The 19,177-nt window shown below is 34.0% G+C and overlaps 2 protein-coding genes across 2 annotated transcripts; one reads left to right on the forward strand and one right to left on the reverse strand.

The window, feature by feature from the left end:
- Positions 1-360: 360 nt before the first annotated feature.
- On the reverse strand, positions 361-2,301 carry HELRODRAFT_167516 (hypothetical protein; the record flags this gene model as incomplete). The annotated part of the gene is made up of 5 exons (XM_009013019.1): positions 361-612; positions 800-961; positions 1,211-1,303; positions 1,431-1,732; positions 2,211-2,301. 5 exons carry the CDS (start codon positions 2,299-2,301, stop codon positions 361-363), a joined length of 900 nt encoding a protein of 299 aa, XP_009011267.1.
- A 1,018-nt stretch (positions 2,302-3,319) lies between these two features.
- On the forward strand, positions 3,320-16,648 carry HELRODRAFT_190267 (hypothetical protein; the record flags this gene model as incomplete). The annotated part of the gene is made up of 28 exons (XM_009013020.1): positions 3,320-3,363; positions 3,909-4,011; positions 4,248-4,299; positions 5,024-5,104; positions 5,488-5,568; positions 5,936-6,069; positions 7,007-7,083; positions 7,302-7,355; positions 7,594-7,767; positions 7,997-8,129; positions 8,365-8,403; positions 9,149-9,404; positions 9,633-9,762; positions 10,153-10,261; positions 10,661-10,850; positions 11,021-11,167; positions 11,471-11,582; positions 11,753-11,813; positions 12,174-12,422; positions 12,901-13,008; positions 13,115-13,179; positions 13,589-13,733; positions 13,961-14,110; positions 14,285-14,363; positions 14,432-14,775; positions 14,994-15,590; positions 15,831-15,944; positions 15,975-16,648. The coding sequence occupies 27 exons, from the start codon at positions 3,320-3,322 to the stop codon at positions 15,858-15,860; spliced, it is 3,744 nt and encodes a 1,247-aa protein (XP_009011268.1). The 3' UTR covers positions 15,861-15,944; positions 15,975-16,648.
- Positions 16,649-19,177: the final 2,529 nt, after the last annotated feature.

The raw sequence follows: 19,177 nt of genomic DNA on the forward strand, positions 1-19,177 counted from the left end.
CGCACTATAATCCAATTACTTTGATTTGTTCAACACGTAAGCTCTTAACAGAACGATTTTAAGTTTATAGTGCGCACGATACACTGAAATGTCGAATTAGCTACATCTTTTATGTCAATAAAACATAACGGTTACAAACCATTATAAAAAAAAACCGCAGTCTAGCAATAGTGCATTTTACTTAAAAACATCTTAATTATAAAGTCAGATGGAATTTAAAACATGAACATACAGCAAAAATAAATTAGAAAACTACAAAAGTAGTTTATAACGAAAAGTGATGCGAGTAAAATAATAGAAAAAATGAGTTAAATTGTCAAGTTTTAAAATGTATCACACCAAAAACTAGATTGCCTTGATTTAACAATCCTTTCCAGCAAAATTTAGAGCAATTACATTATCAGCGAAATCTGCAGACTCAACAAAATCGGCTAAAAAGATATTGGCTTGTGTTCTATTTTCTAATGTCTGCTCATCGAGCAATGCCTGCCTGCTAACTATCCACTCACTGAAAGTCTTGCACATCCCTACGTGGGCCAGTGAAGTCTTCAAGGTGCCAGCCAAATTCATGAAAACGAAATTAGTGGTAGGGGTCAGAACTCCTTGCAGAACCTGTTGACACAGCAGATTTAAAATATAAAAGAAAATAAAAATTATAACAATTATTTTAAAATAGTTATAATATTTATGTCCATAATTATATTATAATAAAAGAGTGACTAATAGAAACGGCAACAACATTAACAAATAATATTATCAAAAACTAGGTATTGTCATAACCCAGCAAGGTTCAACTTACAGTGAACATAGTACTTTTCTGAGTAGAATTCCAGTGGTTTTCTAGCACCCCAATAACTTCGTTGACTGAACTTTTTTCAGGCCAGATAGAATTAACGGTACCTCTCTGCCAAATGATGTCGGTGTAGCCAGGGATGTTGTTTGCCTCAAAGTTTATAAGAACCTGTTGTTGGCGTTGCCATATGTCGGAGAGTACTGTTGATTCATTTCTCGGTATAATCTTAGATGGAAGTGATGCAGAAATGTTTAGGAGTTAGTGTCAAATATAAAAAAGAATTTGTAATGAATTAGCAGCTACAGATATGTACACAGTTTTAAAAAAACGAAATAATATTTAATTTAAAACAAAATGAAACCTTGACATTTATTTATATCAAGTGAAAAATAAATCTGGATATAATAATCAACCAACCAAAGACCCATACATCTCTTTGATTTCTTTACAAAGTCTTTTGAAGTCATCCATTTGCATGTCATAAAAATGATTAAAATCAAGTATCACAATCTGAAATAAACATCATTTTATAAATAAATTAAGAAAGGAATTATAACAATAAGATTAATATTTTATTTGGTTAGTAACTAGGATCAATGAATAATGAATGATAGAGCAAGACAAGTAATAAACTAACTTCTTTAGGATGAGTGACGAGAAATTTTTTAATCTCATTAAGATAATACTTGATGCAGTCACAGTAGAGCCCATGTACACAATTCAAATCACCACACTCAGGTTTACAAGCCATCCTAATATCGAAGTAACGAATTCCTAGTTTCAACTGATCATGCACAGTCAATGTCTGACAGACAGACCAGTTGAATATGATGGTCTGAACGAACCCTAAACTGCATATACCTTGGAGAAATGGCTCTAGTGAACTTTTGCAGACTGGATTACAATCTGTCAGGTCAAATGTGAAAGAGTTGTGGGAACCTGAGAAATATATTTATTTAAAATTAATTATGTTAATTTTAATATGTTACTAATATTTTTAATAGTTTAATAATTAATTAAATATATAATAAAATATGTCAAAATAATGTGAATAATTATAAATATAATAATAATAATAATTATTACTGAATAGTTGCAAATGATAGATATTGCATTTACTAATCCAACTGAAAAATAAAAAAAATAGAGAAACTAGAGATCACGATCTCTTGTGTAAATAAAGTAAAAAATTCGTTAAATCTATCGGGCGTGCAAATTTGCACTTCGGCTATGAACTTGTTAAGTTACTGAAGCCGTGCGAACGAAAATTAACAAGATATTGATAAGTAAGTAAGTCCAAAATGAAACCAGATTAAAAAACCGGACTAAAAACAGTAAAACGAAACCGAAAAAAGAAAAAAATATCCATTGAACAGGAAAACAATCAAATAAGTTTAAAAAACATGAGTTAACCAACCTGGGATAGCAATATTTTTCAGTAGCCATTTTTGGTTCCTCTCGGGTAAGTTTGTCATCCAGAATTCATTATTTGACAGTGGTTCGGTCATTTTAGATTCCTTAATATTCCAACAACAAAACAAGTTTCTCTTTTTCTTATATTTTTGGCTATTATTATTCATTATATATACACACCCTATCATATATATATATATATATATATATATACAATAATATTATCATACAGTTACTATATACAGATACATTGCACTACCGCGTAATCACCATTCAACAATAATCAGTGAAGTTATTTTTTTGTCAGGCGTTTTTAGTAAAAAAAATCAGCAATGTATATTGTATACACGTCATATGTCTAGAATATAATTAATATATATATATATAATCTATAAATATTGGGTGTTTACTTATGCAAGCCAACTTTGTGGACTGCAAGTTGTTTATTTGTTAAAGCCACAACAATTATGTTGAATACAGCAATATTTATGCTTGTATCTGCTATGCTTAAGGTTTTTTTAATCATTAATTCACGATTCCATTATATTTACATATAATGCTATAAAACTTCATGCCACACATTTATACACAAATATATATTTTGTAGGCATAAGATGTATATAACCATCATTATCTTCATTCAACATCTTTGCACTGAAACGTTGAAATTAAAGTTTGATTAAAACACCACAACCTTCATTTATCAAATGCATTATCATTGTTAATATTCGTTATCATCAACAGTTTGTTGTTTAATCTTTTTAAATCTTGATTAATCATGTTTAAATATACAATACATTATACATCTAAAATTAAACTTTTTAAATAACATTACATAATTATAAAAAAATTTTAAATTGTCAGTTCTTTAGAGTACTGAAAACATGCAATTAATTTACTTTATGTTCAAGGATACTTTTTAAATTTTAAAAATACTCATTGATGAAACAAATTAGAAAAATAAAACGCGCTAGAGAAATACTTATTTTAAAAATTTATTATTTGCTTTCACTTTTCATCATTAAAAAGTAAACAATAAAATTTAGTAGTTACCCCCCCCCGTATCAAAGTTTTTTCATTTCATAAAAGTAATTAAATGTCATTTAATTTAAAATGTGGATTAAACCGGAAGAAGTATTATTAGCCGGGGCTTTGTGGTTGGTGTCATCCATTTTTAATTAACTTTTAATTTTATGGTACTTTTTTTATATGAGAACAACAATAATAATTAAATAATATTTAATATTAATTAAAATTAATTATTAAAAATTAAAAATCAATTAATTCTTGTCATATTTTTGTTTTGTAGATTTTTTCAAGAATTTTGTTTGTAATGTGATGGAATAGGAAATTTGCTTATTTACCAGAAACTTTGTTTGAATTTTGTTTGAATAAAAAGTGGAGTAAAAGGAAAGAAAACTTTTCTCAGAAAAGCAATAATATTTTTTTCAAAGAACTTCAACCCTTGTTTTTTTTGGCATGAAATTTAATTTTGAAATTTTTATTTGATAAAAATCTTCATTAAAAATTTTAATCAACTAAATTTAAAATAATAAATTAACAAGGAAGTGACATGGTTTTTTGGTCCTCTAAAAAAAAACAAAAATTTATATTATATATACTGTAAACTGTATTAAATCTAAATTATGATAATTAATATGAATTTATAATTATAATTTAATTAATAATAAATAATAATAAGGTCTCAGGAGCAGGCTAACCCGTATTTCGTACTCCAGCAGAGAAAGGGAAAAGGACTGACTGGCTTGCTGGTGGGCACTCTTGATTCAGTTCTTGATAGTAGAGTTAGTTAGTTAGTTAATAATAATAATAATAATAATAAGAAGAAGAATAATAATAATAAAATGAGTGATTCCTAACTTAATTGATTTTTTGATGGTTTACTAAGTGATAAATTAAATAAAGATATACTAACTTATTAGTAATGTCGGTAATTATAGTTATAATAAATAAATAAATAATGGTAGTAATAATAACAACAATAACAATATTTATTATGATTGTCTTTTATTTCAAACAGGCCTCTAACTACAGGATATTACATCAGACTGAAGATTCTGATATAAGCTATGGTAAGCTTTTAGAGTATTTAATTAATTAATTAATAGATTAATTAAGCAATGAATAAATCAATCAATTAATAAAAAATAAATAAATCATGTAGTTAATAATTATTTATTTCTTTATTTGAATGATAATTTTTCTGAAAGTCATAGCTACATCGAACAGTAAGAAAGAAATACTGAATGAATGGAAGTGGATATTACAAAATTTGGTTCCTAGTTTGGGTTGGTATGTTGACTGGTTGTTTGGTTGGCTGGCTGTTTGGTTGGCTGGCTGGTTGGCTGGCTGGTTTGGCTGGTTGGTTGGTTGACTGGTTGGTTGGTTTATTTATTAAGTGTTTGATTGATTAGTTGATGTTTGGTTCATTTATTGGTTGGTTATTTGGTTGGTTGATTGATTGATTAGTTGGTTTCTTGATGAATGAATGTAATGAGATTTAGAAGGTCAGGAATTAAAATAAAGTTGATTAACTTTGTGAAGAAGTGAGACTTAAAACTGTAAAAAAAAGTAAACTTGAAACTGTAAGATAGGCCAGGATTGTTTCAGGATTGTTTCATCATTGATTAATATTGATTGATGTTTATTATCATCGTTAGTTTTTTGTGATTAGTATTCAATTGAGTTCATCTCAGACATAAATTGGTGTAAGTTACTGTCATTGTTTTATTTTTATTATTATTATTATTATTGTTGTTGTTATTATTATTATTATTATTACTGTTTCAAACACAGACTCCTTTGAATCTAAATCAGAGATGAGAGAGTTCATACTCTGCAAAGTGCAAAGTCTCATCGCCAACAATAACATCAAGAGTACTGATGATGATGATGATGATACTGATGACGATGATGACGACGACGACGATGTTGATGATGATTATACTGACGATGACGATGATGATGACGACGATAATGAGGATGATGATAATGATGATGTAATAGAATGATGATGGTGAAGTTGACGGCGATGTAACATTGAATGGCCTGCTTTCTATAGCGATAGATATTGAAGATGCCAATAACAATGATAGCGATAATGATATTGGTGATAATGACGGTTATGATGATAATGATGATGATAATGATGAGGACGGAGATGATAGTGATGATGATAATGATGATGATAATGATGATGATGATAAGGACGGACATGATGGTGATGTTGGATCCCTTCTTCATATTTTTCTACCTTCCAGACACGTCAGACAGTATGTCGATGGCGACTGTGAAGTTCAGACGACTCTTTAATATGCCTGCTGAAGAGAAACTCGTCAGCTGTGAGTACAATTGCACTTAAATTGTAAAAATGTACTCTCTCTTTTTCTCTCTCTCTTTCTTTCTCTTTCTTTCTTTCTTTCTCTATCTTTCTTCTCTTTCTCTCTCTCTCTCTTCAACATCTCGTTAATTAGAAATGAGTTCGTGAAAATAAATGGATGCGCAATGAATGATCGACATTATTGATTTATTTTTTTTATGTCAAAAATATAGTTGGTGCGTTCGTTTTTGTGTGATAGACAGACGAGCAAATGAATGAATGGATGGATGGATGGATGAATGAACGAACGAACGAATGAATGAATTTAAAATTACTTGAAAATACAAATACTTGAAGAGAAGTTATTAGTTCTACTCACCGCCACTCAGATTACTCGTGCAGTTTGATAAAGAGTGGAGTGCCTAGACAGGGCTGGATGTACCTCAGTGTCAATCACCTCTCCTTCTACTCTTTCATGTTGGGAAAGGAGGCCAAGTTGATCATTATGTGGGCAGACGTTGTGGTTAGCTAGCTGTATTTTTTGGTTTGTGGTTTCGTTTTCTATTTCCCTCTTATTTCGTTTGTGGTTTTTGTTTCGATTTTAGTTTTTTTCAATGAAGAAGTATCATTTGAGCGGATGTTTTGGTTAGTTGGTTGTTGGTTTCGATTTCGATTTTGCTTTTCAGAAAGGTTGCAACATCCACACTACACAACCTACACACCAATTTTATACATTTTTTATATGAGATTTTTTTTTTGTATTCTTTGTATCAAAAGATTGTAATATCCGCACTGTTCAGCGTACATGTTGTATTATTTGTACGTATGTACGATCGTTGGGTACGTCACGTGCCTGGGTGTGTGTATGATAGTTTTCAAGTTCCTTCCTCAATTATTATGATTATAATAATATTAATTAACATAATTAATATTTTTAATAGTCATAATTTTTATTTATAGCAATCTATCATTTGATTAACCAACTAACCAACCAACCAATCAACAAACCAACCTACCAACCGACCAGGCAGTGAATAAATTTTTCATTTTAATTAAATTATTTTCCATTGAAGAAACTCGAATGTGGGAACAACTTGATCCTACCAGACAACATAACAGTCACCACCAGGGAGAACAATGTGGGTTCATCAGCTCATTAATTATTCATCAACTCATTAATTATTCACAAGCTGATTAATTATTCATAAGCTCATCAATTATTCATTAGATCAATATGTCCTGCAAACTTTTCGATCCTGACAGGTGTTGAATTTGACTGACATGACGCGGACCAACTCCAGACGAATTTTCATTAATTTTACAGACCTTTTTCTTCCAGTTTTATTCAAAATAAAACAAATTATTTTAAAAGATTGACACACACACACTCAAACAAACACACAATCAAACAAACACACTCACAAACACACACACACACACACACAAACACACACACACAGTATTCCTTCTCTATGTTCCTCCAAATAGAAGCAACCTTCCAACTGATGCAACAACTCGCCAACATGGCTATGAAACAGTTATAATAATTTTGTATAATTATTATTTGTAATATTATAGTAGGGGTTGTAAGGGTGCAATTTGTTTACTGGTCTACTGCAATGTATTTGATGCCTCAGTTTTATGCCTATTTACATGCCCTGCTTTGTTTGTTGTTGAAAATTTAAAAAAATATTGAATTGAAAATAATAATAATATTATTGTTATATTTTTGTTGTAATAATAATCAAATGGTAGATTAATAACTGAAGAAGGATTCGAAGAAGATAGATCACTGCCCCAAAAAGTCAAGTAAGTTTGTATCCATTTGTCACAATTTATATCCATATATCTCAATTCGTATCTATCTATTTAAATTTGGACCCATATACAATTCGTATATCTCAATTTATATCCATCTGTCTTAAATTATATCCACATATCTCAGTCAGTTATTCATAGTTGTTTACAGTAGATTTAATTATGGCTAACAATGATTGTAATAATTTATTCATATGTGTATGTATTGCGACAATTTTTTTTCTGACAGCACCAGAAAACCGAAGAAATATTCAGTGAAAAGAGACATCGAGGCAAGAGTTAGAAGTGAAACATTTAGGTGGTTAGGAATTAGTGGATGGATGGATGGAAAAATGACTGAAAGAATGAAGGAATGTAAGAATGAAAGGAATGTAAGAATGAAGGAATGTAAGAATGAAAGAATGTAAGAATGATGGAATGTAAGAATGATTGATTGATTGAGTAAAATTATTTAATGGATGAATAAATGAATGAAAAATTAAATAAGTTAACACGTAACAATAATCATTTAGGAAAACTATCCAAACTTGCAACAAATCACGACCAATCAGATCATTATTCAACCAACTAACCAGCCAACTCAACCAATAAGATCATTTCTCATTTAATTAAACAACCAACCAACCAATCAGATCATTATTCAACCTTCCACTGAGCATACGATTGGACGGCGAAGCAGAGTGCATGCTCTGGACCCCTTATAACAAACAACACGTCTGGGGAATACTTTACGTGGCTTCCGGATTCGTCTGCTTCCGGAGTAGAGTAAGTAGGGATGTGCTGATTTTTGAAAATTAATGATGAAGATGATAAGGGTTTTCAAAAAATCGTCTGATGATTCAAATAGTTTATATTGTGAATGAATGAATTATATTAAAATCTGATTTATTGTTGTTTGAAACTTGTTTTACTCTCACTGACGTCATCTTCATCATCTTCATCATCATCATCATCTTCGTCATCACCATCTTCGTCATCACCATGCCACCATCATTTATAGATACGCAACTTGGTGAGTGTCATCATCCCATTATCAGAGGTCAGTGTGGTTGAGAGGGTGGACAACAGCACGAAAGGGATCCTCCACAATACAATATTACTCACAACGAGAAATAAGGTCGGATGGTTTTTTGGTTGGTTGGATGGTTCTTTGATTGGTTGGATGGTTCTTTGGTTGGTTGGATGGTTCTTTGATTGGTTGGATGGTTCTTTGGTTGGTTGGATGGTTCTTTGGTTGGTTGGATGGTTCTATGGTTGGTTGAATGGTTTTTTGGTTGGTTGGTTGGTTGGTTGGTTGGTTGACTGGTTTTTGATTTAGTTGGCTGATATATTTACTCACGATAAGTTTCAGAGATTTTTTGTACCCAGATCATTGTTGTTCACTTATGCAACCATCATTCTCATTCTCAACCTTATCATTTTCATTTTATCATCATTCTGATTTGATATGATTTTTTTCTACTCACCATCAACATCATCGCCGTCATCATCATCTTCATCAACATCAAACAACATCATCATCAACAACAACATCATCATCAACAACAACAACATCATCAACAACAACATCATGAACAACAACATCATGAACAACAACATCATGAACAACAACATCATCAACAACAACATCATGAACAACAACATCATGAACAACATCATCATCAACATCATCATCAACATCATCATCAACATCATCATCAACATCATCATCAACATCATCATCAACATCATCATCATCAACAACAGCACCATCGACATCATCTTCACCATCGTCATCCCGACAGGCGAACTTTTTATTCGCGAACCTCCTCGATAGAGACTTCGTCCTGGAGCGTATATCCGACCTGCTCTGCAACCTGCCAGAGTCCGCAACAACTGCAAGCCAGCTCCTCTCGTCATCCTCATCAATGACTTACTCACTCAAGAGTGCTTACGATGATGGTGCTGCAGGTGCTGATGACGATTGTGCTGGCGGTCTAAGGAGGAGGAGGAGTTTTGGCGATGGTGGCTGCAGCATCAGCAGCAGTGGTGGCCACGACGGTGGGTAAATTATTTTTGGCGTCATTTTTTTAGGTTGCTGGCATTTTTGGCTATTGCTGTGTTGCAGGAACCGGGTTTGAATGCAGACGGATCTCAGTCTATCATACACGTATATAATCATCATCCACATATCATTATCCCCATCGTCGTCGTCATCATCGTCATCACCATCATCATCATCACCATCATCATCATCGTCATCGTCGTCATAATCATCATCATCATCAGGGTTAAAGTTAACGCCAGCACTGAGGGGTTTGTTCTCGCGGAAGGATGGATGGAAGAGGAGGAATGAAGTTTCAGTGAAGGAGCAAGTTAAGATGCAACTATGGATGGTTCATTTCGAAGAATATGGCAGGTGTGTGTGCGTGTGTATATCTGTATGTGTGTGTTTGTATGTGTGTTTTTTGTATATGTGTGTGTTTGTATGTGTGTGTTTGTATTATATGTATATATTCCGTGTGTCAGCATGTGTTGATGTGTGTGGGTACATTGGTTTATTTCTGTTCTGTGTTTAGCTGGGATTGTTTGTGCATATTTGTGGTCGCCAATATTTTCATAATTTTTATCATCATTACAAAATCACTATAATCATTTCACCATCATCATCGTCATCGTCTCACCATCACCATCATTATCACCATCATCACCATCATCTCACCACCATCATCACCATCATCACCATCATCGTCATCATCACTTCATCACTACATCATCACCATCATCGTGACATCTCAATGTTGAACAGAGGGGTGAGTATGTATAGAACGCACGAGGGACACAACCTCATCTTGAACGGGGTGCCAGATGACTTGAGGGCTGAGGTCTGGATGGTCTCTTCTGGGGCTATACATGAGGTGACGACGACGATGATGGTAATGATGTGGTGGTGATGATGATGATGTGATGGTGATGATGATGATGTGGTGGTGATGATGATGATGATGTGATGGTGATGATGAGGATGTGATGGTGATGATGATGATGTGATGGTGATGATGACGACGAGGATGATGTGATGTTTGCCTTTATAACTTCATATTAAGTATATATATTACCTAAATTTAGCATATATATGACTTGAAGCTTACATAAATTTATGTCCAGCAAGTATTTCAAGTGCAAATTTTTTTAATTTCACGACAGCTATTTAGCAAGGGTCGCCGGAACTCGCTTGATTTTCATATTGTTATTATTATTATTATTATTAAAATTATTATTAATGCTATTTTTTTATTATTACCATTATTATCAAGATGGCAGCCAACCAGGGGTTATACCGGAAGTTACTTGCGGACACGAGTACGATGGTGAACTTCACGACGGAGGAGATAGAGCGTGACCTACATAGGTCACTGCCCGAACATCCAGCCTATCAGGATGAGGTGGGACTGTCTGCTCTGCGGAGAGTTCTCACTGCTAACGCCTACAGGAACCCTACCATAGGTGAAGACGACGACGATAACGATGATGATGATGATGATGATGGTAATGATGATGATGACGATAATGATGATAATGGTAGTGATGATGACGATGATGGTAGTGATGACGATGATGATGATGGTAGTGATGGTGATGATGATGATTATGATGGTGATGACGATGACAAACAGGGTACTGCCAGGGCATCAACATGGTCACGAGCGTCCTCCTTCTCTACTTGAATGAGGAAGAGGCCTTCTTCCTACTGTCGGCCATTTGTGATCGTCTGCTTCCGGATTATTACAATGTCAAGGTCGTCGGAGTCTTAGTGGACCAGGGTTGGGATTGTTTTTTTGGATTATTATTATTATTGTTGTTATTATTTTTATGTTATTTTTAGTCTTTGGGGCACGACACATCTAGCCCCCGTTCACTCGCTCTTCTTTCCAAAAATTTTTTTTCAGTGAAAATTGCTTGATATAAAATTTAAAATTTTGTTACCCTATCGTTACTATCATCATCATCGTAATCATCATCATCATTGTCACCATCGTGATGATGGGGACAATGATGATGATGATGATGATGATGATGATGATGATCATCATCATCATCATCACAACCGTAATCATCGTTATCAGGAGTCTTCTCTGAACTGATAGAGCGCTACATGTCGCAGCTCTCTGGGCAACTTGACAAGCTGAACCTCATCAGCCTGATCTCTCTCTCCTGGTTTCTCACTATCTTCTTGAGGTGATGATCATGATGATGGGGCTAGTGATAATAATAATAATAATAATAATAATAATAATAATAATAATAATATTGATAATAATAATAATTATCGTGTCGATTATCACGATGGTGATGATGATGTCAAAATGTGTTCATCTGTTGAGTATCGTTCATTCTTTCCATTGCAGCGTCCTTCCATTTGAACAAGCCCTGAATATTATGGATTGCTTTTTTTATGACGGAGCTAAGGTGCAAAAGAATGAATGGATGAATGAATGAATGAATGGATGGATGGATGAATGAATGAATGGATGGATGAATGAATGGATGGATGAATGAATGAATGGAAGAATGAATGAATGAATGGAAGAATGAATGAATGAATGAATGAATGGATGAATGAATGAATGAATGAACGAATGAATGAATGAATGAATGAATGAATGGACGAATAAACAAATGCGTGAATGAATGAGTTAATGAATTTATAAACTGAATGAACTCTTTCATTTATTAAACTTTTTTGAAAACTTTTCTTCCGCTTGCCCATAACGTTCTCCTACCTCTTTAACATAACATTATTAACTAATTAACTAATTATGTAACTAGGTCATATTCATCATATCACTGATGATAATGGACTACTTGAAAGATGACTTGATTAATTGCGGAGACGAAGGCGGAGCTTTGCTGCTAGTCAATCATTTTATAAATAGCCTAACCGGTCGCAATCCAAGAATATACCACTCGAAAAACCCGGATTGTTTGGAGAGTAAGATGAGAGATAGTGATGATGGTGGTGAGAGTATTCGAGGGAAGTATGAGAAGGCCTTTAGCAGTGATAACGGTGATGATAGGGTGAGTGGGAATGTGGATGATGATGATAGTGATGGATGGATGATAAGGTGAGTGGGAATGGGGATGATGATGATAGTGATGGATGGATGATAAGGTGAGTGGGAATGTGGATGATGATGATAGTGATGGATGGATTATAGTTATGATATGATATTACCATCGTCGTCGTCATCAGCATCATCATCACCAACAACAACATCATCATCATCATCAACAACAACATCATCGTCATCATCATCAACAACTACAACAACATCATCATCATCATCAACATCATCATTAACAACAACAACAACATCATCATCATCGTCAACATCATCAACAACTACAACAACATCATCATCATCATCAACATCATCATCAACAACAACAACAACATCATCATCATCATCATCAACAACAACAACATCATCATCATCATCAACATCATCATCAACAACAACAACATCATCATCATCAACATCATCATCAACACCAGCCTCTGGACGTAAGCGCCCTCATTTACCAGGCCTACTCCAAGTTCGGCCAGATAACGAACGAAGAAATAAACAAGTTGAGACTTAAGCATAGGATCAAAGTGGTCCAGGTGGTGTGGCGTGGTGTGGTGTGGTGTGGTGTGGCGACTTTGATGATGATGATGTCGATAAAAATGATGATGATCAAAGTAAATGATGATGATGATGATGACGTAGAGCCTTGAAGATTCGTCGATGAAGAATGTACTGAGTAGCATATCCAACGAAACATCATTCAGTCAGTCCGAGTTACAAGACTTGTTTAGGATTTTTAGGGTTGGTTGACTGGCTGGTTGACTGGTTGGTTTGTTGGCTGGTTGGTTAGTTGGTTGGCTGGCTGGTTGATTGATTGAGTGAGTGATTGATAAGTTGAATGATTGACCAGCTGGTTCGTTTTGCAACCCAGTTTTCTGTTAAGTTTTTATTATCCAATCGTCTAGTTTTAGATTTTTCGCTTTACATAACTCATGGTTATTTTTCCATTTTCTTTCGTTCCATTACTCATTTTTCATTCATTCATTTGCTCATTCATCCAAAAACAAGGAGGAATACTACAGCATGTGCAGTTTGAAGCCTCTGCAGCAGCAGCAACAGCTTCAACAACAAACGTCAACCTCATCATCCCTCTTCCTCAACAACACCTTTGGTTAGCGACATTTTCGATAAATTCGACCCAAGGAAACCCTTCTACGAACAGTATACCCTGCCTTTTGAACAATTTCGCACTCTTTTTTTGGCCCTCTTGCCATGGGGATGTGGAAGCTTGGGGGACGTGTTGGCTCTCAGGAGTTTTAGGGTTCGTTTGGTTTGGCTTGGTTTTGTATTTGGATGAATGTGAGAACTTTTTTATGACAGTTGCACTTTTAGTGATGACGTGAACATGGCAATGGTGGTTACACTTGTGAAGTTTTAATGAGATGATGATTGTGGAAATTAGCAATCACGTTGAATACAAATATTTCTATAATTTCTATAATTTCCACTTGGAAACTTACTCCACCGATGACTCCACACACGAACCAGCTGGTCGATGAGAAACAAGATGGCCTGGTGAACTTTCGAGGCTTTGTGCACGTGCTCGGACCAATCATGAGCTCTGATATCTTTGAAAAACTGTCATTTATCTACAGACTTCACTTACCTCCCGCCTTATTGGACGATGAGTGCGCTGACGTCAGCAATTTGTCCACCAATCAAATCAGTAACCATTTTTTTTTATTTTTTTTATTGTTAGTTTTGAAATAATGTGGTTATATTCAATTTTTCGTTCATAGACATATTATGCTAATTATCATTAATTTTTGTTAATCCAATGTTAATTTATGTTTTTCATGCTAATTTATGCAGCTGACTCGACAGATTCAGCAGTGGATGCTTTGGAATATTTCATATCGAGTCCAAACAAGAAGGAGGAAGAACAGTTCAAGTTATCATCATCATCATTACCGCCTCTGATACCTTCATCATCATTATCATCACAACCAACAACGTCAGCAGCAGCAGAGGCAACCGCAGCAGCGGCAGCATCAGCAGCTGCAATGATGACATCGACATCGCCTCCACGTTCACACACAATTTTCTTCTCACTGGACATTGATAACTATAATGATGATTCCGCTTCTACTGCCTCTTCTTCCATTACTACTGCCTCTAATGCTGCTGCTGCTATTACCACTACTACCAATGCTGCTTCTACTGCTGCTTCTACTTCTGCTACTGCTGCTTCTACTTCTACTACTGCTGCCGATGTTAGCGTGAAACCACATTCAAAGGAGAGGAATGCTGATGGGACAATCTCCTGCAAGAACAGGTCCAAACAGCTGCCGAACATGAGACAGGTGGTGGTGATGATGATGATGATGATGGTTGTGATGGTGATGATGTTTATGATGGTGATGATGATGGTGGTGGTGAATATGGCGGTGTGGACGACGAAAATGAAAGTTTCTCAACATTGGGAGGATATTGTTTGAATGTGAATATCGTTCATCATTTTCTTACTTTATCTCCCTGTCATCACCATCACTTCCTCCTCCGTCATCCTCATCTTCACCAGGATCAGTTCATCCAGTTATGCAAGACCATGTACGGAATGTTCCTGAACGCTCCCAATGAACAATCCCTCTACCATTCCATTGCGACGGTTGCCAGCTTGCTCCTGCAAATCGGAGAGGCGGGGAAAAAAATTCGAAAATTGAAAGCAGCCAATCAGACGAGTTCATCTTGCACACTTGATCAGCTATTGGTCAGGTCCAAGCACTCCTCTGCCAGTGATATTAATTCAATTCCTTGTGTTATTGGTTTTCTGCCAGCCAATGAACTTTTGCCTTTTGAAGTTACTAATCAATTGGGCGGGAGCTTGATTTCTCAGGTTGAAAACATTTCAAACATTCCTAACGACGATGACGTCATTAACAGTATTCCAAAAAACAATTGCCTCAACGACGGGTGCAGTATTACAGCTGCTGACAACAGCCAATCGAACAATATGACTACGCCCATATCAAACGCCGAAGACGATGATTGGTCGATCACTTTTGAACAGTTTGTAGCCTCCATGCTGACTGAACCACCAATCGTCACATTCTTCGAGAACCAATCATCTTTGAAGGATTTAATATCAACCTACCAATCGCGTAAATTTACCAGACAAGTTAGCTCCACCCCTACCTCACCTATATCCTGATTGGTCCATCGTATTAGTGACGTCATAGATTTCAATTGGTGATTTTAAGCCTTTCTTTCATTCGACTCTCTCCATATACATACAGATATATTGTACGCTCGTATATTTTTATACTCCTGTAATTTATAATTTGTAGATATTTCTACTTGTTGGACCGGCGTTCGTGTTTCCAGTCTTGCATATTCACACATAAATCTTCAATGGCAGACGCATGCCGTATCGTGTTCATTTGATTGAAATGAATGAAAATTATGAATAATAGAAATAATAAAAACAAATAATAATAATATTAATACGATCGGAAATTGATAACAAAGATTACGAGTATTAATAACAAGTATAAACACCGAACGAATTGGAATAGTCTGAAAATTTGTGACCGATGCAAATTTATTTATTCATTGATTCGAAAAAAAACTCTTACTTGTGACTAATAAATATATTAATGTGTGAGTGCGTGTGTGCATGTGCGTGCGTGTGTGTTAAATTTTTGGTCACATGTTGGTATATTATTCATTTGTTTATCCATCAATCAATTTTATATCGCCTTGGAAAGATACATTTTTTTCATTTTATTCTCACCATCTGTAACTTATATTGATGAGGATGATGATGATGGTGGTTATGATAATGGTGGTAGGTGATGATGGTTATGATGACGATTATAATGATGGGGGTAGGTATTGATGGTGATGATGATGATGATGATGGGTATTGATGATGATGGTGGTGGTGATGGGGATAGTTAGAAAAATGATGATGGTGATATAGTCAATTTTGATAAAAAAAATGTGAGAATTGATTGATTATGATTGCGTACATGAAGACGGAGTCAAAAACGGATGGATGGTCTTGGTAATGATGATTAAGAAGTTATTGTTATTATTATTATTATGATGACGATGATGATGGTGATGATGATGGCGACGATGATGATGACGATATTATTTCCATCATTTTATATGTTAACTTTCTGCTGTTATTCTTTTCTAACTTATACCTTTTTATTGATTTTAATTTATTTACCGATGATTTAATATCAAATTGAAATGTGCTTGTAGTCATTTTTTTCCTAAATCTGAGGAGTTTTTCGGGTGAATAATTCGGAAGAAATGGAGAAACATTTCGTCACACACATCCACACACACACACACACACAAACACACTCACACACATGTACACACACACACACACGCACATCCACGCATACACATACACATTTATTTGCGGGGAGACACCTGTTTTTGATCATTAGTCATAGCATGTTGGTGGTTGGGCATCATATTATTATTATTATTATTGCTATTTTATTATAGTTATTATTATTATTATTATTATTATTGCAAGGGTTGAATACGTAATAATAATAATAAATAATAATAATAATAAATAATATTAGTTAATTAATAATAAATAATAATAATAATTGAATAGTAAAATTCTTTTGTAATGGCAATGATTTTTTTCACTATCCTGTCGGCTGGTTGGATTTGTCACGATGACATTTTGGAGAACAACAACATCAACAACAATAATAACAATAATAATAATAAATGGCGATAATGATAATAATAATAATAGTAGCGTAACTAGTTATTTGGTTAGTCATTGTTATTGTTTGCAACCACAAGTGCTGACAGTTAATCATTAACATCGTCATCATCAACGTCATAGCCGTCATTTAGACCATCATCTTCATCATCATCTTCTTCTTCATCATCATCATATTCGGTGACATCACAATGCAGTCAATAATGCTATGATAAAAATTACCAATTATTGTTATCATCTTCATCACTATCAATACCACCATCATTCATCATGACTAGAATCATAACCTACATCATCATCAATACCATCATCATTATCATCATACATCATCATCATTATTATTATTATCACCAATACATCATCATCGTTATCATCATCATTATTGATTATTGGATAGGAGCAGAGGTGAATGTGTTTTTGTTGGTTATTACGTAGTCATCACCATCATCATCACCACCATCATCATCATCATCGTATTAGTCGTCGTCGTATCTCTTTGTTATAATTATCATTGTTATCATCGTCGTCGTCGTCATCATCATCACCATCACATTTTTATTATATTGTTTTCTTATTTTTTCCACTCATAGCCGTCAGCATCGTTATTATTATTATTATTATTGTGGTTGTTGTTGTGGTTGTTGTTGTGGTTGTTGTTGTTGTTTTCATCAATATCATAACCATCAAAGTCGTCACATGTTTTTTATAACTCGATTATTGATCTTTTTCGTTTTACATTTGTTGGTTATTATTGTTGTTCTTATTGTTATTATTGTTAGTGTTGTTGTTGGTACTGTTGTTGTAGCTGTTGTTGTAGTTGTTGTGGCTGCTGTTGCTGCTGCTGTTGCCGATGATGATGATGTTGTTGTTATTGTTGTCCTTCTTTTCTCTCTTTCATTGATTTGCTAGCCCATCTTATAAATTAATGCAAATCGATTCCGGCAATCTTTCTCTCCCTCTCTCTCTTTCTTTTTTTTTTCTCTCTCTCTCTGTTTCCCTCTCTCTTTTTTTTATATCTTTTTTCACCCTCTCATTCATTCACTCTTTTTTTTGTTTTTGTTTCTTCTTCCAAATTTTTTACTCATTCATTTTTTTCACTTCATCTACTCACACCTGTTCACTCTTCACTCTTTCTCTCTCTCTCTCTCCCTCTCTCCAGCTCAACGCACGGGTGCCGGCTTTTCATTTGACATCATTCATCAAAACGAAATTTACCTGGTAGCGTAAAGCATAATAAAATAAAAATAATAATAACAACAATTAATAACGATAATAATAACAGCAATAATAAAGCACGAATAGGCGTGTGTTTAGTCGGTTGGTTTAAATTTATTGAACAATTCTCAGTAAGCCTTCATGCATGCATGCGTGTGATCAAACCGATGAATGGATGAATGAATGAATAGATGAATGAATGAATGAATAAACAAATAAAATGAACAAATATATAAAAAAAAACTACTTCTTATCGATCGTTTTATCGCCATTGTAAAGTACGTTAATGATAAATTAGTACTGCCTACGGACATTATTACTACATTAATATTATTAAAAACAACAATACTACTACTACTGGTAGCATATATATATATATATGTATATATATATATATATATAACTATACATTTTGATAGGTTTTTGTAAAAAGAATAAAAACAACACAGCACATCATTAAATAATGCTTACTGCATAGGAATTATTACAAATACAAATAAATAAGTAGATAAATGATAATTGAATAAATTAATAAATGAAGGAATGAGTGAATGAATAAGTGGAGAGGTAAAGAAGTATGTAATTATATGTAGAGATGCCGATGAATTGAATGAAACATTACGATACTTTTCGTTTTGGCAGAATGTTTGTTTTGAAAAATAACATTGGAAAGTAAACGCGAGAAAGTAGAAAAGTTTTTACGATGAGTTTGTTTATTAATTTTTAACCTGTAAATTTGTGTGGTTCGGTTGTAGGTCACAAGAAGTTTAAAATTTTTTACGAAACAA

This window comes from Helobdella robusta (genome assembly GCF_000326865.2).
Source record: "Helobdella robusta unplaced genomic scaffold HELROscaffold_11, whole genome shotgun sequence".
NCBI lineage: Eukaryota > Metazoa > Annelida > Clitellata > Rhynchobdellida > Glossiphoniidae > Helobdella > Helobdella robusta.